This window comes from Punica granatum, chromosome 6, assembly GCF_007655135.1.
Source record: "Punica granatum isolate Tunisia-2019 chromosome 6, ASM765513v2, whole genome shotgun sequence".
NCBI classification, from domain to species: Eukaryota; Viridiplantae; Streptophyta; class Magnoliopsida; order Myrtales; family Lythraceae; genus Punica; species Punica granatum.
This window is the reverse complement of record NC_045132.1, coordinates 21482136-21505728: the sequence shown is the minus strand read 5'-3', so window position 1 is coordinate 21505728 and position 23593 is coordinate 21482136. Positions and strand designations below refer to the sequence as shown.

Genomic DNA, 23593 nt, shown 5'->3' with positions numbered 1-23593 from the left:
TAATGGAGTCGGGCTGGTTGTGACGCTGACCGCGCTGCCCGTTATCTGCTTAGCAGCTTCAGATTTTGCCAGGTGTCAGGCAAGAGACCCCGGGACGGTTCCATTTAGCGGGAAAGAAGAAGCGTCCCGTCGGGAAAACGTTTGCGGGAAAAACTGAAATTGTTTTCCGTGTTTTCCAGGGAAATAAATCCCATCTAATTTCCACTTTCAAAATTCGTTTTCCAAAGAAAAGTTGACTCAATCCTTCTTCCCTTCCGTGATCGAACACATTCAAGTATTCAATTCAGTTGGACGGAACCAGCGACGGTTGGAAGCAATTCTTCGATTTTCTATAAAAAAAATTTAAATAAAAGAAAATTAGTTTCCCTTTCTTGCCGGGTACTCTGTTTTCCAATTTTCCTGGGAAGCGTCGAGAGAGACGACTACGACTTGCTCTATTTCCTTGCCTATGTCCTTTCCTTGAATCCTCGGTCGTCCGCCCCCCAATTTCGGAATTTTCTCGCCGCCCGGTTGAAATTGAGCAAATTTGGAGAGTGCCCATCAATTTCTCGATCCGGTTTTTTGGAGGAAAAAATTCGATCTTTCCCGGAAAAAACTCGAACCCAGATGGCGAAAATCGGGTTGCTTGATCTGGAGAAGCACTTCGCCTTCTATGGAGCTTACCACAGCAACCCCATCAACATACTCATACACATGCTGTTTGTGTGGCCGATTGTCTTCACGGCCCTGCTCATCCTCTACTTCACTCCTTCTCTCTTTGGGTTTCCTCCGGTCGAGTTCTCGCTCTTCGGGAGCCATGTTGCTCTTCTCTTGAATGTGGGGTTCTTGTTGACTGTGATCTACGCCTTGTTCTATATCTGTCTGGATTTCAAGGCTGGTTCTTTAGCCGCCCTGCTTTGTGTGGTTTGCTGGATTGGTAGCAGCTTTGTGGCAAGTCGGCTCGGGTTTTCCCTTACCTGGAAGGTGAAATCCTTGCTCCTCATCAATTGCGTTGTAGACCCGATTCGGGATTTTAAAGTGTCGGTTGTTTGGAGAATCAAGTTATTGCCTTGATCATGAACTGATAGGAATAGGTGCCGGTTATGTTACAATCTGTTGTTCTGCTTGTATGCTGTACCTAATTTAGCCTGCGTCTGATTTTTTATAGTTAATGAATAGAGGGCATCCCTTTACTAGGCTGTCCGTGGACTTGACGGAACATTCACTCTCAGCATGTGCTGAGGTTGTTACGTAGGGCATTACTTGTTCCTTTGCTTTTGCTGCTTCCACTTGCATATGTCACAGAAATGGGGCTATTTTGTTTCTTCCTTGGGGATGTTTATGTTCCTCCTCCAAAGATTTCAGGATGAGAATGATGGTTACCTGTGTAGGTATGAATTTCGGAGTCGGTGAAGCTCTGATTTTGCTCAATGTTTGCATTTTACATTTGGGCTGTCTGCGGATGGGGATTTGTTCGGACATTTTATTCGTCCCTCTGTTGGAATTGGGTTTATCGCCCCTCTCCAAGTATCTTTCTTATACAACACTTTGGTGTCATTTTGTGGTTGTGCAATGTATGCCCCCGCCAACACAATAGGTAGCTTTCTCTGTGTTGTCTCTTTTAGTGAACTCCCTGAGGAGCCATTTCGATGAAGGTATGAAGAATCATATCCGGTTGCCAGAATGGATAACTGATCCCAGGTCACATCATGTAACACTTGGAGTCACATCATGTAACACTTGGAGTCAATAACATTAACCATCTTTCATCGCCCCCAAAAATTCTGCTTGCAATTCCTTTCTTTGAGCAGCTCTGCTTTCTGCTTGTATGTTTGGGGTGAATATGGTTACATGGATGTTTTCATTTTTTTTTTTTGTCAACCTGGAGTTTTCAAGCTTCGCCCGACTAATCCTCAAGCTCCGTGAACCCCCGGCGACATACAAATCGGGTAATCACACCAAAGATTCTCCGGTGATTTCAAGGGGTTTCGTATCCGGGATCGGGTGGATACTGAAGCTCCTCTTTAATTACTATGTCAAATCCCTTGGAGTCATGGATGTTTTCATCTTGAATAGTTGTCTTTTCTCCTCGAGTACTTTTAGCTGCTTTCCAAAAGTCAAGCTCGTCCTGATCGTAGAGAATGGACTGCATTAAGTGCTAATTTCCACTGCCACATATTCATCTTCACAAGCCTAGTATTCTCTTTTGAACTATTAATTATTTGAGAGCTTAGACTGTCACTTCACACCTCTTGAGATTATGCTTAATCACTTGCCAAACACTGCTCTCTGTATGAATACGACTAATGGCATGTTAATAGATAAAGTGTAGCGCTGGATACTGCCATCTTTCTCGTGCATTTCTAGCAGATGTGATTGTCTTATTTATACAAGCCTCATTTCAACGGCACGTGAGACCAGCTCTCATGTAGAAACTCCGTTTTCTCAAACGGTTTCAAATTCATATATGATGCCATGTCTATCGCTGTAAATCCTAGTACTTTTATCTTTCTGATTTTTCCCCTTGAACTGCTGACTTCAGTCCTGGAGCTTGCCAGTTATTGTCTCTCATTTCTGCAAATTCGTTTGCCCGTTTTAACGCTGAGCTCTTAAGTTGCGTTGGCAAGCTTCACATTCTTTCCCTTTTTTTTCATTTTTTTTATTTGACCTCCATGCCATGTCTTATACTGCCTTATGCTCTCACTGACGAAATTATCATGAGTTATTCTCAGGTTGTTCTTGTTGCTCAGATATTGTGTTGGACTGGCCAGTTCATCGGCCACGGTGTTTTTGAGGTAAATTGCTGAGTGCTCAGTGATCTATAATATGTCAGTTCTTAGCTACGGTCTTCGAGTTTAACCATCATTTTACTTCAGAAACGAGCCCCTGCTCTTCTCGACAACCTTGCTCAAGCCTTCTTGATGGCTCCCTTTTTCGTGCTTCTGGAGGTGAGTCATCCAACTCTTCCCAGTGGGGAAATATCAACTTCCAAGCAGAAAACTTTCTTAAGAGATTTGCTCAAGAAATATCCGACTTTTGAATTCTGTTCAGGCTCTCCAAAAGTTCTTTGGGTATGAGCCGTACCCTGGGTTCCACGAGATAGTGCAAGCAAAGATCGAGTCGGAGATCGGCGAGTGGCAAGACAAGAAGCAGAAACTGATTCCTTGAGTTCGTTCCCGTGTTCCTCTACACATTGGGATATATCCAGCGAGTGAATATATACGGAAAACATCAATCTTACATGCATATAATATACGAAAAGGCTTTGATACGAGGATTGCAGAACCAGATCATACACTATCCATATCTACGGGCTACTGAAAGGAAGATATTTACGAGTCTTTTGGGCTATGTAATGTAATCAACTGTGGACCTAAGTTCCGATAACTTATGAATGAACTAAGTACATCTAAGCATGCTACTTACCACACTGCGTTGAAGAATTGTTTCTAGCTAGAAAGTAAAAAGGTTCGCGTTCCACTCCGGGCAAGGAAAATTGCTATAAATTGCTCATACAATTTCGGGCTCCTGTTAAGCTTGATCAGTACGAAGACATCTTGAACACATAAAAGGAAGCGGATAACATCGCATCATCAGCCACCTGCTATGACTTTTGGTGAACCATCCTTTTCCATTTCTTTGAAGTTCGATATATCATTGTGCCACGGGATATCATCTTGAGCATATTATAGATTCTGATTCCGAGTTGGTCAATAGTATGAAAAGCCAGTGAATGGTGCTTGTACGGCTTTAAGTTCTACAATATCGTCTGTGGCAATCAGAACATGTCAACTTCTGGGGTCAGGGGAAACTCCAACCTCAACTTAGCGCAGGTGCATGCATGAACTTAAGAACCACTAATGTGGTGAACGCGACTGTTCCATATCATTGTTAAGCTCGAGTCCTTTTGACCGTTTCTATCTGAAGATGCGTGCTTGCGTGAAAGTAACTTCTTTTGGATAGGATAGATGACCGAGATCAAACAATTTGAAAAAGGAAAAGATTCCTCGGAATCGAACTGATCCTCGTGGCATGCTGTTGATTATTGACTAGATTTTTCGAACTAGACCGAGCCACAACCGAATATATACACAAATTTGTAGTGAAACTGGATTTCCAATCATTTATCAAGTTCTATCGTTACTTCATTTTACTTTAGATTTATTATATATAGATATAGACTTTGTTTAAACTAATTATTGAACGAATATCGGTAAATAAGTTACGCCTTTGGTTCGATTCTCTTTTTCTTTTTGTCGCGTTTTGGTTCTCTTAGTGTAGTTCGACACGATGATCATTCACGTAGACTATATTCGAACTCACAAGTTGGACTTCTATGGACGGTCTTTGGAGGAGAAAATTAGAAGGATTCGAAAATGAAGATCGTTGTAGTGACTTCGCTTAGAGCTCTTTCACAATCTGACATGGACACTTGATTCTTCAAAGTATCTTTCACTTTTTTTTCCCTGTTATGGGAAAACAAAAACACGGAAATTGTAAAAAGAAAAATAAAATTAAATCATTATTAAGATGGATAGCAATTTTTGACAATCACTCGAATGAATGTGACTGAACTACACCCCTTTATTTCTTTATTACAATTTAATTGATACTTTCTCGTATAATATGATAGAATAAATGTTATGAAAAACTTCTGATGTAACCATAATATATAGACGAAGGACGTGGAAAAAGAAGCATAGAAGCGTGGAACCTCAGCAGGCTTGCATTAGCACACACATTAGTTTATGTAAGAATTGAGATTTGATGTCAGTTATATAATTAAGCATGAAATCATGTTCGTCGGAGGGGTTATTTTAATCATGTAGGCTTATCTTCAACCTAGTATTTTGTGTGCGGCCTTGGATAAATATAATGCATATAGATGTTTGTCGTATGTATGAAACGGATCAGGAGAAGGTAACATCAGCATCATATAATTATGTATCATATAAGAGGAAAGGAGATGATGCATGCACGCGATGTTTCCTTTTGAACATGATTATCGTTTATCATTTCCACATTGAATGAACACCACATGGTATTAGAAGTTCGAACGATAACTTGGTTCTGCAAATCTCGTCCGAACACCGTATACTGATAATTTGTTAATTAACAGCCTGCTCGCGCTTTTTTAAAATTAAGGTAAAATGGTTTGATTTAATAAGATTGGTTTGTTGTATGAACACGTTGCGTCGAGGCCAAATATTTTATTAACAAACCCTAAAAAGACTGGGTCGCTGTAATTTAATTGCGACCATCTTCGTAAATTGCCTGCTGACACTAATTTTTAATATCAAGTTGGAACGGTTCATTTAGATTGACCATAAACACACCGACCGGACCAAGACGAATATTATATGAACAAAACCTAAAGAAGAAATTTCAAAATTTAATCTATACAGATTGGGGTAGCTAGCTGTATATCAATAGTAATTCATCCTCCCATCTATGCCATGTTTAAATCAATAATTATTCAATTAATCCCCCCCATAGTGACATTTATATTAAACTATTATGTATTATATACCATATATATTTGACTGAAATTCATAGGCAGGAATATTGGACAAAGCTGGGAACTGGTTCACTTCAAGCTTCATGCGATTGTGATGATCTTCACTTAGCTGCAATTTCTGATCATCGTCTCCACCATTTCCCATGGGGTTCTGATGATCGAGGTTTGGGTTATATGACTGGCCCTGGCCATCATATAGAAGATGCGAAAGTGGGGCCCAGGTATAGTCCAACTCCAGCAGATGGGTCAGTGAGCCTGTTCTTGGAAACATGGGTACTCTCATCCCCATTTGCACCTCATTGCCTGGCACTGTTTTATTAACCCACATGGAACCATCTCCCGCCAAATTGTTCTTGCTTGTGTTCTTCTTCTTGTAGATCCTGCACAGGACCCAGTCGTCGAGCTACAAAAATTACGGTCGTAAAGTTAGATCGTCCGGTCATTGATTCATTAGAAAAGCTAGATAAACGATCCGTGTGAGGAGAGTAACGTCTTACTCTCATAGATCCGGTGTGTCTGCTGATTTGCTTCTTCAGGTCGGTCAGGCGGTACTCGTGCATAATCCAGTCACTCTTGATGCCCTTGGGAGGGCGGCCCTCGTAAAAGACGAGGGCTTTTTTCACCCCGACGTATTTGGACCCACTGTAGATCGCCTTGTCTGTTCCCGTGGCTTTCCAGTACCCCGACACGGTTGCTCGATTAGGACGGACCCCATTTGGGTACTTTCGCTCTCTTGGGCTAAAGAAGTACCACTCATTCTCACCGAATTCTGCTTTCTCTATATAATTCAGAAAAGAATCCATTGAACATTCGTTATCAAAAGCGAATTTAAATGTGATATATAAATTCTCTATTCCTCGGCTCAGAGACAAACCGGGTAATTGCCAGGGGTCGAATTTGTAGATGTCGACTTCGGGGATAATTGAAACGGGGCATGGCCTCGAGGTTGCTTGGTTTCTGAGGTAATACGTGATCAGTTCCTCATCGGTTGGGTGAAATCTAAACCCTGGAGGAAGATCGGAGCATGTCTTAACACCCTCCATCTATCGAACTCGATTTGAGAATAACTTCAGGAAGACGAATTCTTTTCTTATTTGAGAATGTGTATGAATAAGGCAAGAAGATGGGAGAAGCCTAGAAATGCTGGAGAGGAAACTAAGGTGTTTGAAATATTGGAAAGGAGAGGCCTTTGCCTTTTATTCTAGGAGGATTATGTCGTTTTGTGCAGCTTTCTTATACAGATTTCATTGGTGGATTCTTTGACTTCAAGTGCTCTCTCAGCCACACTCTCGCGAGTAGGAATAGAAATTGCCTTTCGCTTCCAATTAGTGAATTATTTTTTTGAATAATTTATGCCCTTATGTTCTAATGAAGGAAAAACTAAATAAATTAAAGAAAATAAATTATTGATTTTACCATAAATAGGAGAGCTTGCGACGAAAAGATCATATAGTCTCGGCAAAGTGTTGCACGTCTTGTATAATATTCTACGTGTAGGATTATGTAAAAGAAAGACCAGGTATATGCCAAAAGTATCAAAAAAAAAAAGGCCCACGTGTTTGTTTTATGGTCCATTTATATAGAAAAATACATCTTGTTACATACGTTACCTCCAAGTTACAGATCCTAGAGGTCATCTATTTTCATTGATTTTTCTTTTGTGCAAAATGATCTTTGAAAGAAAAGGGGGCTGGACTTGCTAGTATTTTTCTAATTTCATTGAATATCCCGACGAGAGATAGCAGATTTAACCCTCTACACGCACTATGTATGCGACATTTTTGTCAGATCCTGCGATAAAATTGGATATTTGATTACTTTTCTAATTTAATTTCTATTTTGGCTTGAAATGTTGGTAGTTAAAAGTGAGTTTTTTCTTTCATTTTTATTTTTCAGAATTGGCAATTAGATGGAGATCATGGTAATAGTTACTATGATTATGCAGTTGGTGATTGCTAATTTGTGGGAAGTGAAGAAATTCTTTTTTAAGACGATAGGATTTTTAGGAGAATAAAATAACTTGTTTTTACAATTAGTTAAGAGTGTAACAACTTATCTGTAATTATCTCAAATTTTACGGTGCATAATTTTAGTTTTTCCAAACCGTACAAAATTAATATGAGCCGTTAGATCTCCCCTTATTTAATATGGATCGTCTCAATACACCAAGCACTACACTTAGATTTATTGGATTTGTTGCTATTTCACATAATTTTTTAAAATATTTTCATTCTTTGCGTTTTTATTTTCATCTCATAAACTTTCAATAGTGTCACTAATTAGCCCCATGAGAAGTCAGTAGGATCCCCTTCTCGAGACGGTCAAAGGTCGGGAGCTTCTCGAGGGCGGCCCACCTGAGGGCCTCCTCGTCATCCTCAGCCCTTGAGGACGACATCTAGAACACGTCCATCCTGGTGTTGTCCCTCCATACTAAGGAGCTGCCGGCCCTAGGCAGACTGTTGCTCGCCTTGTATATGTCCCTACCTTGATCCATGCAAATATATTAATGAAGTTCATCTGAAAATAGAGCATTTTGTCTCTCTTTCCCTCAACCTCGCCACAGCGACGCTCCGCCAGCAGTCTATATTTGCTTACATCCTCATGAGATATTAAAGAAAACATATGCCTTGTAAGTAGACTGTTTTTCCCGGTTTATGATTCTCCATTGTCGCTTTAAGTTGAAGGGAAGAGGTTTCATGCGTATGGATTATATTTTACACCTATGTGCAGGAGAGGGTCTGTGCTTAGCTAGGAATTTCCTCATTTCTATCCATCCATAGTACATGAGGACTCAGCTGAATTAATTGGTTCAAAGATCGTTTCTTAGGATGTGAGTTGTTTCGGTTATTTTCTTATGTCATGAAATGAACAATCTCGACTTGATGAACGGTTTGGCGTTGCTTTTGTTGTTTTAATTAAAGGAAGATGGTTTGAACATGTTATATGTTTTTACTTAAGTGAACAATTTTCTTTCTATTTGGTGTTTGATTAGCAATTTGTATTTTCAGGGCTCTAATCTATGATTGTTTTAAGATATCATAGTTAATCATCCTGTGAAGGTTAGTCCATGTTGCTTCATCAAGTGAAATGTGCAATGATGTTGACTACACATAGTCCATGCTATTTTCATTTGTGTTGTTGAGCTGCGACGACCTTTCAGTTTTGTTCGATATTTTATAATTTTCTAATATTTTATTGGTGTGGTTGTGAGAGTGTGTTGAAGAAATGAGAGAGAGGACCAGAGTATTTATTTTTTGGTGGTGCAAGCCTATGGTTGCAGGGAAAAATTGCAGACATGTATACTTCCTTACAATCTTCAGGGTGCAGTATTCAATTCGTTTGATTGAGTTTCTCGTGAACTGATTTGTTTAATCGGTTTGGTTTGATATTACACGTGGTGCAATGATAAAAATTCACGTAATCAATCCGGATTTGTGATGGAATCGAAGATTAACAGAAAGAATTGTGGACAAAAATCATATTTTATATAACAAAAGGATTATATCGTGATTTTTAGGGGTATTTTTGAAATTTTAAAACTTATAAAAATGGATGGTTCAAATCAAATTGAGAAAAATTTAAGAATTCAAATTAATTATATATGATGTGAAAAAATAAAAAAATATGCATTAAAAAAGTAATTGGTAATTATAGTATGAAGAATTTCCTTACTAGTAATAGGTATGGATGGTTTCTTCGCTTTCTTTAATGACGATGACACATTGAAATGGAAATGCGTAATTGAAAGAAGATATTCTTTTCTTGGGATATTTAGGCCTGATTCAAGATATTTTCAATTCAATTCTTGAAAATAGAACTTTTTAGTTTGTATTTTTTTTATTTTTTATAAGACTCGTGAGTCTCTATTCTGATCAGAAAAAATAATATAATTAAGTTCGTCAAAAATGTATAATTTTCTTTATATATTTTATTATTAAATCTAAAAATAATTATAAGTCATTCACCGGTGATATATATTAAGAGCAAAAGAGAATTCGAGAAAAGTTGTTCAGGGAGTTAGTTTATATTGACTTGGCTTTTTTGTATATTGTCAATTTTACTAAGCATGATGGCAAGATACGTCTTGTGTTGGTCCTGTTACAACTACCCATGTTTATTTATAATAATAGTTGAAACGTGACCTATTTCATATAATATGTTTAAGATATTGATTTAATACGTAAATTACATGTCATGCTCGATGAACCTGGATCTTTTGCCCGTGCCAACAAGTAAATGCATTGAATTCCACCTTTACAACATGACAAGCTCAACTCGAAACTCAGTAAATGAACTAAACAAACCGGGGAAAAGGGCAAGAGAAGTTCATTGTCATCGCAGGCTGTCCGAATATGAACGTTTTCCGGGTCAACGTTGTCCACAGGGCGAGCGAGTACAAAGATTACACTACTCGCGGGAGAGTGCGGTTGGGTCGGTTAAGCTTTGGATGCTCAGCTTCACTGCATTCCACGTGTCGTCACCTGAGAGGGCCAATTTGGATAAGCGAGGGATAAGTAGGCGACTCTCAGTTACTTGTGGTTCTTATCCTGCCACGTCATGAGCGGGCCCTGATTGGATCAGATCAACCCTATGGTTTTGAACTAATTCTGGTTTTATTAACCAAGCCCCGGTCGACACGTGTTGGCCTGTGGGCCCTTTGAACGGGACCAAGGTTTTACACTTTACTACGTGCCTATCTACAAGGATGACGATAACTTCCAAATCCATAGATAGAAGCTAGAGATCCGTCGAATCTGAGCCGTTGATTCGCCACACTACACTATCCTTGTTATTTGAAAAAGGTTTCAATCAACTAAAATGGATTATGCTTCAATTAAAGAGGGTATGCTCATCATTTCGTTTAATAATTAAGATAATTAAGAAATTTTATATTTAATATTTGTATCGAGACTATTCATAATTTTTTATTAGCTATTAGAATTCTTATTTTATTGTACACTAATTCCTCTTATAATCGAGGAAAAAAAAGATTGATTCAAATCGTTTGACATTCAGTTTCTATCAAACAAGATTGCATATTAAAAATTTATGAATTGAGAAATTTTTTTTTAATGAAATGAATTATATTGAAAAATTTACGACAGTTTCAATGTTTTCACTTACTAAATTAGTGGGAGCAGTTAAACTTTCCTATATCAACTAGTGCACAAAGGAAAAATAATTCTAACCTTTTTTGTCATGCGTGGCAGTTAGGTTGTCGCATTTTGTGTCTTTGTTTCCTGGTATAGAAATAATATAGATATAGAATATATATAGATATATATATATTTATTTATTTATTTAAAATCAAATCTTTTTTTGAATTTCATATTTTTTGGAAGGAGAATAATTTTACGGTTGACGCAAATGAGGTGGAATATTATGATCCATGCCGCCATGCGGTCGCGGAAAAGATAAAAGTATTATTGTCTTTTACGAAAAAGAAATGTTCCTTGATGTCATCGATCATTAGGACCGGTGTTCTCCTTAAATTTAGATAGTTGCAGTGATGATAACAACGAACGATAAAAAGGACCAACCCTCATTAAGCTTTGGGGAAGTGATATATTAGACTCTATCCCATGACAAGTGCCCATGGGCGGACATATTGTCGTACCTAGCTAGCATGGACTCGTAAAATCCTCGCACGGCACAGTAATCGGAACCCCGGCCTCTTGGTCGAGGGAAGGGTACCCTACTGCTTAGACAACAATTCTCTGTGGTTAGAAAAATTTTTAAAGTTATTGTTGCAAGAAGTTAAACCTAAATAAACATGTATGGTTACGAGGGCCGTACGCTTAGAGAGGATGCGGAAGCTGAGACGTACCGATCCATTTGGTATATAATTGATTTGAGTTAGAAGGAGGAGCAGCTCTCTCTTTTCATTAGTTAGTCATATGTTTTGGAATAGCAGCACAATCGCCAATGTACGATGTGGCTGCGGTTAATCCCGTTTCAGATTTGGATCCAAGTGGTCCGATTGACAATAGGCCAACCCAAATTTAGGGCGGGGGAGCATGCAAATATCTCATGGAAAAAATTACTGTACAACACCTTTTTTTTTTTTTTCACGCTCCAGTATAAATTTAAATCATTTCTTTATGCAGCACGAATTTTTTTTTACCGTACAATATGCCGTCCATATTCCGTCAAAAAAATAACGGGCATGAACGGATTGCTTATGTGACGGCATGTTTGTAGAGAATTTTGCAACAAATAACAACTTAGAAGTATAAACAAATAAAATATAAGTTTAAATTTTTTTTAGAAAAGGAAAACCCCATTTGCGATCGAAGGAGGTGGTGATGGCGGCCTCGACTGCCACCCACCCCACGATCGGGGTTCAGCCAGCTCAAACCTTGCCAACAATCCCGATTGAGGGGTAGGTGGCTGGCAAGGTGCCCCCGACGCCCCCAATTTGAATTTATACTGCAATGTGGAAAAAAAGTACCGTACAATGATATTTTCTCAAAAAAGTACAATTGACTGCGTACGTATATTATATCTTTGTCCAAAAAATACAACTAATATGTGATGATGCTAACGACCTAAGGTACACATGCTCGTGTGTATATATATATATATGTATATATTATATCTCAGTCTATATATCTTAGTATTTTTTTTGGAAAACTATACATTTAGTCATTTAACTTTTGAATGATTTTCTATTTTCGTCTTTTTATTTTTTATTTTTTATCTTTTACATCGTATACCTTTGAATACTTTTCTGTTTTAGTCATTTTCCTTTTTTTTGATTCATTTTCATCCAATGCTTTTGATTATTTTTCTATTTTCGTCATTTTATCAGATTTTTTATTAGAAAATATTTTAATTTTGGTCATTAACCTTTTAAAGTTATTTTTTTATCCCAATTCTTTTATTTTGTTAAATTTTCTTAGTATTAAATGTTATGTTTTTTATACTCTACCCCTCGAATACCTATAAAATGACCACACGACATTTTTAAATTTAAAAAGATTATTATTTTAATTTCAAAAATAAAAAAAATATATACCAAAATAATAAATGAAAAATCGTGAACCTACTCGAGAAAATAAGTGGGGGCGAGCCTTTAGGTCACAGGTAATCTTGTTAGGTGCAATGGCGATTTGCATTGGGAGAATCAATACTCAAATTTGCGAGTAAATAAATAAAAATACAAGAAAAATAAAAAACGATTGTAGCTTGATAACCACGAACCACACTTAAGAGGTTAGTAATGATACACAAAGTGAGGACATGGTACACCTTGATGCAAGAAATGATGTTGCAAAGTGTAATTGTTGATGAAGGCATAGGCCTAAAGTGACATCCCCTAGGGTGGTGATGCTTAACTTCATCCCCTACTGGCTACCACCTCCTCTGTCCCTCTTAATTTACCATCCTTCCTCTCAAAATATATATTGATAGATGTTGTTTTATTTTTGAAATTAAATAATAATTTTTTTATAAATTTCAAAAATGTCATATGAGCATTTTTTTGGGAATTTGAGGAGTAAAAATATAAGAAACAAAACGTTTAATATTATGAGAAAAGTGAACCAAAAGAAGAATTAGGATAAAAGAATAACTTTGAAAGGTCGAGGACCAAATTTAAAATATTCTCTAATAAAAATATGATAAAATGATGAAAATAGAAAAGTGATTAAAGGTATCAGATGAAAACGAAATAAGAAAAAGAAAAGGACTGAAACAAAAAAGAATTTAAAGGTATATGATCTAAATAATAATAAAAATTAGAAAATTGACTAAAAAAAAATCCAACCCTAAAGGACCAAGTTTATAATTTTCCTTTCTTTGTTTTTTAAGGGATATCTTATTAGTAATTCACTTGTAATTGGGTTTGTTTTGGAGAGACGGAGAGGAAGGAGAAGCTTTTGGATGATTCTATATCGCCACGTAGTGTGAGAAAGCACCAATCAAATTGTATGAAATTAGAGACTTAATGCTAATCACTTGGATAATTGTCATAATCATTATTCATTAATGAATTCTTATTGGTTCTTCCTCACCATGTCATTTGAGGTAGGATTATCTAAAATTTTCTCGAGAGGGAGAGAAATGTAAGATTTGTATGGGAACTTCCATATAAATCCCTATTTTTTCTTCAATCTCTAGCCCTCCCAAATGTGGGGTCGTAAAGTCCGAAAGTTATTGAGCCACTGATATTCTTATTAGAATATGACAGTTTTACCTCTTAGGAGATTGATCGGCTCGGATATGAAATAGGCGGGTCTCACTGAATTCAGAATACCAGGTAATGGTGATGCATACCGTGGAGGAAAAAAAAAAACTGCAGTCATAGTTGGACTTCCTTTGGATATTGTTCGTCCAGAAATAAACGAAATACTTCCTGGAAGGGTCGGGCGTCTACTCACTCGCCCAGGAATTCGAATGAAAGTGGTGACCTCAATTCATATGATTGATTGTGATTGATTAAGCCAAATCTTATCCTCGTCTTAAAACCAAGATATTATGCATTCAATTTCTCAGTGTTTTCTGTACCTCTTCATATACCGAGAGTTTAGTATTTATTAATTAGATTCATGCGCTTCCTTTACAACCGGAGAAATAAAGTAGGCCAAGTCCCCATCTCTAATCCCGTAATCATATCAAATAATAGTACAAGGACACCTTGCAATATAAAAGGACCACAAAAAAATTGGAGGTGATGGATCTCATTCACGTTGTAGAAGGTGGGTCATGGTGATCGGCAGCCCAAACTTACTGGACCGTAAATTGGGCCTCCTGAGGCAGAGCCCACTAAGCCTTCCAGCAATGAACAATTTTATTTTCATCAGCACTTTTAGGGAAAAAAAAGATAATTTTGGCCATCAACTTTTAGAATTTTTGTTATTTTGGTCCAAAACCTTTATCTTTTGCCACTCCTATTCTCAACCTTTTTCAATTTTGCCTCTTTAGTTCTACCATTTTTTTGTTAATGGAAGCTGATGTGAATTTTTATTTCAGTTTCAATATTTTCTTTAAATAAAAATGACTTTTAAAAAATTAAAAATACTTTTTCAAGGTCGAGGACGCTGGCTCCAACAAGAAGGAATAACCGGTGAGGGAGGGAGAATCCCCATTTTTTTATTCTAAAAAATTTTAAATTTTGTTTCGAAAATATTAAATCAATTTGTAAATTAATTTTTTGAAAGAGAAGTGTCGAGATTATTGTTTTAAAAATCCACATCAACAACACTTAACGGAAAAAAGTGATAGTATGACCAAAATGGTAAAAAATGGAAAGATTGAGGATAAAAATGGTAAAAAATAAAAGATTACAACGAAAATGACAAAAAAAGCTGAAAGTTGGGGACCGGAACTGCCTTTTACGTTTGTTTAAAAGAAAGGAAAAATTAATTATTTTCCGCAATGACGGACAATTTCACAAACGCAGAGCAGAAGAAGAAGGGTATCTCAAGATTCTCCGACATCCACTCTCCTTCTTCTCCTTCTTGTTCTGAGCTGGTTTGGTTAGGGTTTATCTCCAGCTTCCCTTCCCATCTGCAGTGGCCAGTGAGTGTATTTCTGATCACACCACTTCCCTCTCCCTATGCGGCAATCTCTTCAATTTGATCTCAGCTCTTGCTTTTCTCGACTCGTCTGCGGCGGCATAGCTTACAATGATCTCGCCGCAACGCAGACATTTATGGATGAATTCGAAAAGTTCTGCTGCTCCTCCCTTGCTGCTGGTGCTTTTTGATTGATAGGGCTTTTTTCTGCTGGGACGCAGGTCTTTGGCATTCGGTCTCTGCCTGAATGTGAAGCAGCATGTTTTCCTCCAGAGGAAGCAATGCGTACGGGCAGCAATCGTATCCCGGGCAGTCGGGATACGGCCAAAATGTGAGATTTTTGTAGCATTATGTCGAGCAGTGTAATGGCTTCTGCTTTTCATGGGATAATCGGATATCGGATTAACAAATGACGGAATTCGTGTTGTTTGCACTCAGTCAATTTTAGGCAGTTCAAGCGGGATTGGAAGTTAACGAAATTTTAAATGGTTGAGATAATTAAAGCTAATGTAAGCGATTTATGCTGGTTTCGACAGGACAATCTGCTGCCAGATTGACCTGAATTGTAACCTCTGAGTTTACCGCATTTTGTCGCATGTTCGTTAAGCGAACTTAAGGTGTACAGGGCATTTACGTGCTTAGTGATAGTCAATTGTAATTGTTATTGGCAAAGGGGGTAAAAAATGAACCTTTTCCAAACTAAGTCTCTATTTTGCTAGCTGCTAATTTCATCCGATGCACGCCCCATGTTGATTTATTCTTCGCAATTCACAACCCTCTGTTAGTGCAATAGTCTCTGACATGCCATTATAAAGGAATGCTTCTTGTGTACTTTCAGTAATTTTAGGCTTCAGCTGTTTTATCTTTTCGCTAAATTTTTGTAGCTGTCGGGTGCTTACTCCGGAGGTTCTGTTGGGGGACCTGATGGGGCATCTCAACTTTCTTTGGGCTCCCAGCATTCAGCAATGCGTGGTAGTTTGCAGGAAGCTGATGCCAGTGGGTACAGGCCTCATCCTACAGCCGCTTCCCGTTACGGGAGCCAGTACGGTTCCGTGTATGGGTCAACTTCGTTGGGTGGTTCTCAGCAGGTCGTTACCTAAGCAAATACCTTAAATTCTTTCCTGTTTGGCACCAACTCTTTTAACCGATCTATTGGTGGCTCCATCCTCTAGACAAAGTTTATCAGCTGAAATGTTCTTTGGTTCATCTTAATCTTTCTCTCATGTTCATTGTTTTCTTTGGTTTAGCTTCCTTCAATTGGTGGCAAAGGAGCTGGACCATCTGCTATTGAAGGTCGAGGGAGCTACACTCCGGCAATAGCAGATTCCCCAAAATTTTCTTCCGGGGAATATATTCCCACATCAAGTCATGGATATAGTCGGAAAGGTGATGCATTATATGCAGAGAAGGTTCCTGATTATCCTCCTATAGAAAGACGACCGTATGTTGAAAGGCACAGTGCTTATATTGGAAGGGATTTGCAAACTGAGCCAACCAGAAGATTTGCTGATCCTGTTGGCTTTGCGCATCAGCGTCAGGTTCTACACTGTTGTCATCTACTGGTTTATGTTACCATAACTTCTAGAAATGTATCTGCTGGTTATATCTGGCCTGGCTTCTGATTTAATTTTTTTTTTCTCTATTGTGAGTAGACTGAGGCTTATGATCGCATTGATCAAGCCTCCTTACTTCGTCAAGAACATTTGCTGAAAGCTCAATCAATTCAACCAACTAGTCTTGATGGGACCAGGTACTTCCTTCCATGCATTTATTTCTGGGCTCTTTTTTTGGGTGATCGTCATTGATATTGGAAAGTTTCTTAATTTTCGTTACCTGGGCTATACCAAGGCTAAGTAATGTCCCCTGTATGGAACCTTGTGCTGCTCCCAATAAGTTCTTAGTCTGTCGCTAAAGCTCACACAAGATGACCATTATATCTCTTTTTCCGCTGAGTAGCAAACGTTTCTGGCAGACAAACTGAATATCTTGCAGCAAGGGCTGCAGTTAGTCGCCATGCCCCCCGTGATCTTTTGTCCTACGGAGGAAGAGCTGACGCCGATGCTCAAACATTGCCAATTCTTGGTGCTTCCTCATACAGCGGACAAGAAGTTCCTTCCATATTGGGTGCAGCTCCTAGAAGAAATATGGACGACCTCCTATATGCGCAAAGTTCTTCAAACCCAGGATATGGGGTGAGCCTTCCTCCTGGGAGAGACTACTCTATCGGAAAAGGTCTTCATGGGGGTCCCCTGGAATTGGACTACTCGACTGGCCTGTTGCCTCGTGGGAGTATTCCGCACATTGACGAGCGTAAAGATGACAGAGCAAGTTACCTCAGGGAGTTTGAATTAAGAGAAGAGGAGCGCCGTCGGGAACGAATACGTGAGAGAGAGAGAGAAAGAGAGAGGGAGAAGGATTGGGAACGGGAACGAGAACGAGAACGCGAGCGCGAACGTGAACGGTTACGTGAAAGGGAGCGCGAACGAGAACGGGAAAGAGCCCGTGAGATGCTTGAGAGGCGGGAGAAGGAGAGAGAGCGAGATCGCAAGCGCGCCCTCGAGATCAGGAGAGAGCGAACCCCACCTAGGTCCTCCATCGACCGTCGTGGCTCCTCACTGTCAAAGGAAGTAAGATCTCTGCGACGGGATTCACCACGTGGAGAATCTTTGCATAGGTGGAACTTGATGATTTACTCTCCGTCCATATGTAGCTGGTCCATTCTTCATTCGTCTATCTTGCGGCCTTCCATGACTAACTTGTTTCTATTCTTTCTGTCATTCTGAAGGCGTCATTCACCTGTTAAAGAAATAAGAAGAGATTATGTCTGCAAGGTAAAGAGAGTACCCAGATTTCGCCATTCATTGTTTAAGGAGACCATAGTGCAGCAAGAAATTGTGGGATTTTGAGATACCGTGGACTTTCTTGTTAGAGTACCCAGGGGTATCCTTTCCAGTTATCCATGATCATTCCACCCTAACCTGATAACATACTTGACATGTTATTCTGGATCCTCAATCTCCGAAACTTCCATCACAATTCCTTGTTCAAAGGAAACCTACCCTGCTTTCTGCTTCCACGCGTTATCCTGCTAAATTTTGCTGACTTACTTAACGCTGCCTTATCTCTCCCTTTCGTCCCTGCTGGGTTCTAACCTCACTGTTCATACTCCGGTATCCATGATTTTGTCTCGGTACTCTCTGTTGGAGCTTCCTTACTCCTTCTCAGTCATGTTGGACCTGCAGATGCCGTTAGATTTGCTTCCAATCTTTCTGGATTTATGTAATATAGGAATCCTCATGAATGACCTTCAGATGTTCATCTTGCCTCCATATGTATCTTGAACTATCATTGAATATAGCAATACCAATTATTGATTTTGCCTTTAAGAAGGTGGTTTCCCTGTGAATGGGGATAATGAATAGGATTTTATCTTGATTTCAGAAATATCTCTACATATATTCTTTTTGGTTTTAGATGGTGGTTCTCGGCTTTGTATCTGAGCGATGTCCATTGTCTTAAGCTTATGTTCTTCTTTTAATGTGGATATGTTGTTTGCAGGTTTATCAATCCAATTTAGTGGCTGTGGAGAGGGATTATTTGTCAATTGATAAGCGGTATCCCAAACTCTTCACGTGTCCAGAATTTACAAAGGTATGTGTCTTTGTCACTTGTGTTGATGGGACGGGCATTTGAACTGTTGATAGTGTTACTCCTTTTAGTCCCATATGTTTTGTAGGCTGTTGTCTATTGGCCAAATGGGAATATTAAGCTTTCTCTCCATACTGCGGTGAGGTAATCAGACTGGTTCAATATTCCCTTATCTTATAGTGCATATATATGTCATGTATTTCTTTTTCCAATTGTTGTGAGTGTCTCTTCACTTTTTCACTATGGCTGTTCACGTTGGAGATTAGGAAGAACTTACAAGATTTTCATGATTCCAGTTCTAAAAGTTTCTGTCTTCCTTTCGATGCTTTGAAAAATTTTAGATTCTTTGGCCTCATTTAATTTCTTGAGGAAATGTAAAGTGCTGTATGGTAAACTATGTGTATTCTTGGGTCAACCAGCTTCGAACATGAATTTCTTGAAGACGAAGGTGCTACTGAGCAGAAGGATTCATCATCTAAAAACTGTGTCAGAGAACCTGAAAAACAAAATACTGTCTGGAATGCTAAGGTAGTATACTGTTTAACACAACTTTTTATCTTGGCTCATAATTCATAAAGAGAACTTTCTGAAGTTAGTGAAATCGTTTAACCCATGTTTGATATATTCCGTTCTTTGGGATGCTTAAGGAAACGCCTCATTCTCTTTTGTTTGATTTACGTATTCTGGATCTAGGTGATCTTGATGAGCGGACTCAGCAGGAGTGCTTTGGAGGATCTGTCTTCTGATAAAAGCTTTGGTGATTGGGTTCCTCATATATGCAACATTATTAGGTTTGCTGTTCTGAAGAAGGACCATTGTCTCATGGCAATTGGTGGCCCGTGGAACTCAACAGATGGGAGCGACCCATCTGTTGATGCTTCTTCATTGGTTAAAACTGCAATGAGGTTTGTTTGTGCTTGCTAAACAGTGAGCTCTGTAAAAGGAACTTTCAGATTTCTCAAATGGAGTTTAAATTCTGCAGATACGCAAAGGATGTTACTCAACTTGATTTGCAGAACTGCCGGAATTGGAATAGTTTTCTTGAGGTAATATATATACATTATATTTTTGACGATAGTGTAGTTGAATCTGTTCTTTATATGGCTTCTTGATATAACATGCATATGGGGTTTTTGAAGATGCAATACAATGTTTATGCTAAAGGGGCCATTGCTGCACCATAAGACACTCCATAGCTCTCAGATTTTTCATATCTTCTGCATGATATTTATTGATGAACTCCTTATTGCTTAAATATATTTGCATAATTATGCGATATAATGTATATCTTCATATGTTCTCTTTGGTTTGTGAACTGTGATTAACTCTTCCGCGCAGCCACTTGGTCCAACTTAAAATATGCTTGATTGGCAGGACTTTGCAAGTTCCCTAGGATTTTTAGTTTAATAACACTGAGCTTGTTTTCATGAATCTTCTTCGAGTTGCCTATTGCCCATTTACCTCTATATTTTCTCTCGCCCTTGTAGTTGTATTTGTAAACTAGCATTACTCTTTGTCAATTGTACTTTGCTGTCTTCTGTATCTTTTGAACAATTTGGCCTCTTCCTGTCTCACCTTTTTTTTTTGGTCAGACAAAATATACCTTTGTGATTCCAATCTACTATCACTCTAAATTTGCTTCTCTGAACTACGGTTCTCTTTTTAGATACATTATGAGAGAATTGGAAAGGATGGCCTCTTTAGCCACAAAGAGGTGACTCTGATTTTTGTTCCAGACCTCTCCGATTGTCTCCCATCAGTGGAGTCCTGGCGTCAACAATGGTTGGCTCACAAGAATGCCCTAGCTGAGAGAGAGCGCAAAAGTTCTCAGAAGAAAGAGGTTTCTCGTTCTATTGTTCAGCTGTATTAATTTGCTTTTTTTTTTTTTGTTCACTGACTAGCTTTCTATTTTTCATTGAAACATCTTTACTTTGGACACACATCAGCAATAAAATAGAGCTTGATGACTTATTGTTGTTCTCTTGTGCAATTCTTCAGAGATTGGGGGATAAAGCAGAGGTGGCTAAAGGTAACTGAAATATCTGAAGTCTCTTGTGATTGGTGTTGGCTCTTCGGTCAGATTCTCATTCGTCTCTTCTTGATTCTTCTCATGCAGAAAAAGATCTGACTTCGCCAAAGGTGGAAAAAACAGTTGCAAAATCAGAGAAAAAGAAAGAATCTGCATCTTTGGAGCAGGCTGGGAGTGCTAAAGAAGGCAGTAGTAATGGGACTGAATACGTCGGTGATAAAAAGAAAGGAGAGAAGGGTGAGACCAGCGAACATGCCAAGGATAACAAGGAAAAAGAAAATAACAGTAATGAAGAAATTGCTGTTCCTGAGCAAGCAGTCACTAAGCCCATAAAGAAGAAGATTATAAGGAAGGTTGTGAAATCGAAGGCTGGAAATAAGACGTCAGAGATGGAAAATTCTGCAAGCAAACAGAGTGAGAAGCCTAACAATAAGAATGACAGAGAGAAGGAATCACTGGATGCTTCAGATTGCAAAACATTTGTGCGGAAAAAAGTTGTTAAAAAGGCCTCCGCAGCTGAGAATTTTCAGAAGAAGGATGAGCAATTTGAGGAGAAATCTCAGATGGAAGGGGAGAGCACTGAAGGTGAAGCAAAGGAGAAGGTTGATTCGGGAGTCAAGCAAGAGAGCGGTGTGAAGACTACTGTGAAAAGGAAAGTGATAAAGAAGGTACCAAAGAAGAAAGCTGCGGATGGGGAAGCCATTGTTGAGGGAGGAGGCAAGAAAGCTGGAGGAGGGGACTCAGAGAAGGTTACTGAGGTTAACAAAATGCAGAAGAAAGTAGTTCCTAAAGGAAAGCCTCAAACATCGGCTTCTGAAAAACAAGATAGTGCAACAATTTCTTCCGCAAAGGCCGAAACTCAGGATGATAAGGAGGATAAGAAGGCTGAGAAGGGTGCTGCTGATGAGAAGCATGCCTCCACAAAAGCCGATATGAAGGGTGAAAAGGGTAAAAGTGCTACCAAAGAAGCTTCTGATGGGAAGAAGTTGAAGGACGGTGAGAAGTCTAAAGACGAAAAGGAGAAAAAAAGTGCAAAATCAGATGAAGCGAAAGAGAAAAAGAAGAATGAAGAACCTCCTCGACCTGGTTTCATTCTACGAACAGAAGGCAGCAAGGATTCTAAGGTAGGTTAAGGTGCTTATTAGAGAATTTATTTATCTGTTCCAAATAGTTCATTTGTTAGTTTTCTACTTTGCGATTAATTATTCAATCTTCTGCTACAGCTGCGGTCAACATCACTTTCACTCGATTCCCTGTTGGATTATTCTGACAAGGATATGGAAGAATCTACATTCGAGGTATGCTTATCTTTCACTTTATTATGGTGCCATATTTTCTTGAAGAGTCCAATTTTCTATTAAAAAAAAAAAACCACTAACGCTGTTTGTGTTTCAATTCTCTTGTAGATTTCTTTATTCGCAGAATCACTTTATGAGATGTTCCAGTACCAGATGGGCTGTCGTCTCTTAGACTTTTTGCAGGTTTGTTCATTTCCGATACTTAGGAACTCCAAATATCCATAGTTTGCTTTCCATTTTTGTCGCCTGAAGAAGCCTCAATGTGTATATTTCGTAGAAACTGCGTGTAAAATTTGTCATGAAGAGAAATCAGCGCAAGAGGAGGCTAGAAGAGACTCATGAGAGGGGCAGTGATGCGAAGCCATCAACAAAGCTTCCTAAGACCTCCGAGGACCCAGTGAAATCTAATAAATCTGCTAGTCCTGAAAAGTCAAATTCAGCTCAGCCAAATGATGAGCAAATGAAGGACAAGGAGGAGGATGCTCCTCCTGTTGAACGTGCTGAGGATGCCAATATGGATGATAAAGAAGATGATGCTTATGAGGAGGACCCAGAGGAAGACCCAGAAGAGGATCTGGAGGAGTGTGAAGAATTGGATGATGGAGCTCCTGAAGATGACCCATCTAATGAGGTGAGAAACCACTTCCGGTTTTTTTTTTTCCCTGTTCAGACCTCAAGGTGCTATATCTTCATGACTTTTTATTTATTTGTTACAGGAAACTGAGCAAAAAGAGGACACCGGTGTCAGTGCTGAGCCTGAAAATAAGGTTGGTGGGAGCAAAGACGACAAAGAAGAAGCAGATGAACCTGAGAAGGAAAAATCTAAGGTGACTTCAGCTGCTGAGACAAAACAGAGCTCTGACGTGGACATGGCTGCAAAGAAAGAGGAGAAGACCAAACAGGATCATGTCACTAAGGAAGCTGCTATGGATAAGGAGCTTTTGCAGGCATGTTCCTAAAAAGTTGCTTTTTCTCACATCATTAGCCGTATATTGCTTGTGATTTGTATTTGCTTGTTGACAAATAATATGTTTTTCATACAATTCTGAACAGGCTTTCAGATTTTTTGATCGAAATCGAGTTGGCTACATTAGGGTAACAGCCAAATCTATTCTTTATTCGATCTTTCGGCACTTATTTTGCTTCTGTCTGATCTTGACTGTTGCTTTTTCTGGTTTCCCCTCAAGGTGGAAGATCTGAGGCTAATATTGCACACTTTGGGGAAGTTCTTGTCACATAGAGACGTGAAGGTGAGGGAACTCCTCTCTTTGCAACTCCTCCTTTTAAACCCAATCATGTGGCCCTTTAGTTTTCTTCATCCTCTCGCTCATAATTTCTCTTTCTGATGGTCCATACTGAATCAGGAGCTCGTGCAGAGTGCATTGTTAGAGAGCAGCACGGGAAGGGATGACCGGATCATCTACGACAAGCTTGTTAGAATGTCTGTATGAGAAAAGGAGGCTGATTGGCTTTTATTTTTCTCTTGTACTATGTTGGTGAGAGTTTCTTTGCGAATTCTGATACATGAAAAAGGACTCTTCCTTTCCCCGTTATAAATTTTATGCGGAGATAATAAATGTTTATGTTTGCCTTTTCTTTGTTA

At 38.8% G+C, this 23593-nt stretch overlaps 3 protein-coding genes across 3 annotated transcripts; 2 read left to right on the top strand and 1 right to left on the bottom strand.

Moving 5' to 3' along the window:
• The first annotated feature begins 212 nt into the window (after positions 1-212).
• LOC116210653 (uncharacterized endoplasmic reticulum membrane protein C16E8.02-like) lies at positions 213-3410 on the top strand. Its single transcript, XM_031544616.1, has 4 exons — positions 213-963; positions 2712-2774; positions 2856-2927; positions 3031-3410. The coding sequence occupies exons 1-4, from the start codon at positions 607-609 to the stop codon at positions 3145-3147; spliced, it is 609 nt and encodes a 202-aa protein (XP_031400476.1). The 5' UTR covers positions 213-606; the 3' UTR covers positions 3148-3410.
• Positions 3411-5266: 1856 nt separating this feature from the next.
• On the bottom strand, positions 5267-6674 carry LOC116210652 (NAC transcription factor 29). The gene is made up of 3 exons (XM_031544614.1): positions 6372-6674; positions 5995-6275; positions 5267-5900 (listed from the first exon to the last, which is right to left on the bottom strand). Exons 1-3 carry the CDS (start codon positions 6538-6540, stop codon positions 5502-5504), a joined length of 849 nt encoding a protein of 282 aa, XP_031400474.1. The 5' UTR covers positions 6541-6674; the 3' UTR covers positions 5267-5501.
• Positions 6675-14874: 8200 nt separating this feature from the next.
• LOC116210670 (protein SHORT ROOT IN SALT MEDIUM 1) lies at positions 14875-23593 on the top strand. The gene is made up of 22 exons (XM_031544637.1): positions 14875-15019; positions 15237-15346; positions 15900-16103; positions 16263-16553; positions 16668-16765; positions 16988-17689; positions 17801-17846; positions 18574-18666; positions 18752-18807; positions 19083-19191; positions 19357-19568; positions 19646-19709; positions 20330-20503; positions 20662-20692; positions 20780-21816; positions 21916-21990; positions 22099-22173; positions 22268-22621; positions 22707-22937; positions 23044-23085; positions 23178-23240; positions 23355-23593. The coding sequence occupies exons 2-22, from the start codon at positions 15275-15277 to the stop codon at positions 23439-23441; spliced, it is 4116 nt and encodes a 1371-aa protein (XP_031400497.1). The 5' UTR covers positions 14875-15019; positions 15237-15274; the 3' UTR covers positions 23442-23593.

Coding starts and splice junctions, on each gene's coding strand:
- LOC116210652 (XM_031544614.1), bottom strand. CDS start 6,540: ATGGAGGGTGTTAAGACATGCTCCGATCTTCCTCCAGGGTTTAGATTT. Junction 6,276..6,371: donor CGACCCCTGGCAATTACCCG/GTTTGTCTCTGA, acceptor TGAATTATATAG/AGAAAGCAGAATTCGGTGAG. Junction 5,901..5,994: donor GACACACCGGATCTATGAGA/GTAAGACGTTAC, acceptor TAATTTTTGTAG/CTCGACGACTGGGTCCTGTG.
- LOC116210653 (XM_031544616.1), top strand. CDS start 607: ATGGCGAAAATCGGGTTGCTTGATCTGGAGAAGCACTTCGCCTTCTAT. Junction 2,775..2,855: donor TCGGCCACGGTGTTTTTGAG/GTAAATTGCTGA, acceptor ATTTTACTTCAG/AAACGAGCCCCTGCTCTTCT. Junction 2,928..3,030: donor CCTTTTTCGTGCTTCTGGAG/GTGAGTCATCCA, acceptor AATTCTGTTCAG/GCTCTCCAAAAGTTCTTTGG.
- LOC116210670 (XM_031544637.1), top strand. CDS start 15,275: ATGTTTTCCTCCAGAGGAAGCAATGCGTACGGGCAGCAATCGTATCCC. Junction 20,504..20,661: donor AAAGTTCTCAGAAGAAAGAG/GTTTCTCGTTCT, acceptor GCAATTCTTCAG/AGATTGGGGGATAAAGCAGA. Junction 22,622..22,706: donor AAGATGACCCATCTAATGAG/GTGAGAAACCAC, acceptor TATTTGTTACAG/GAAACTGAGCAAAAAGAGGA.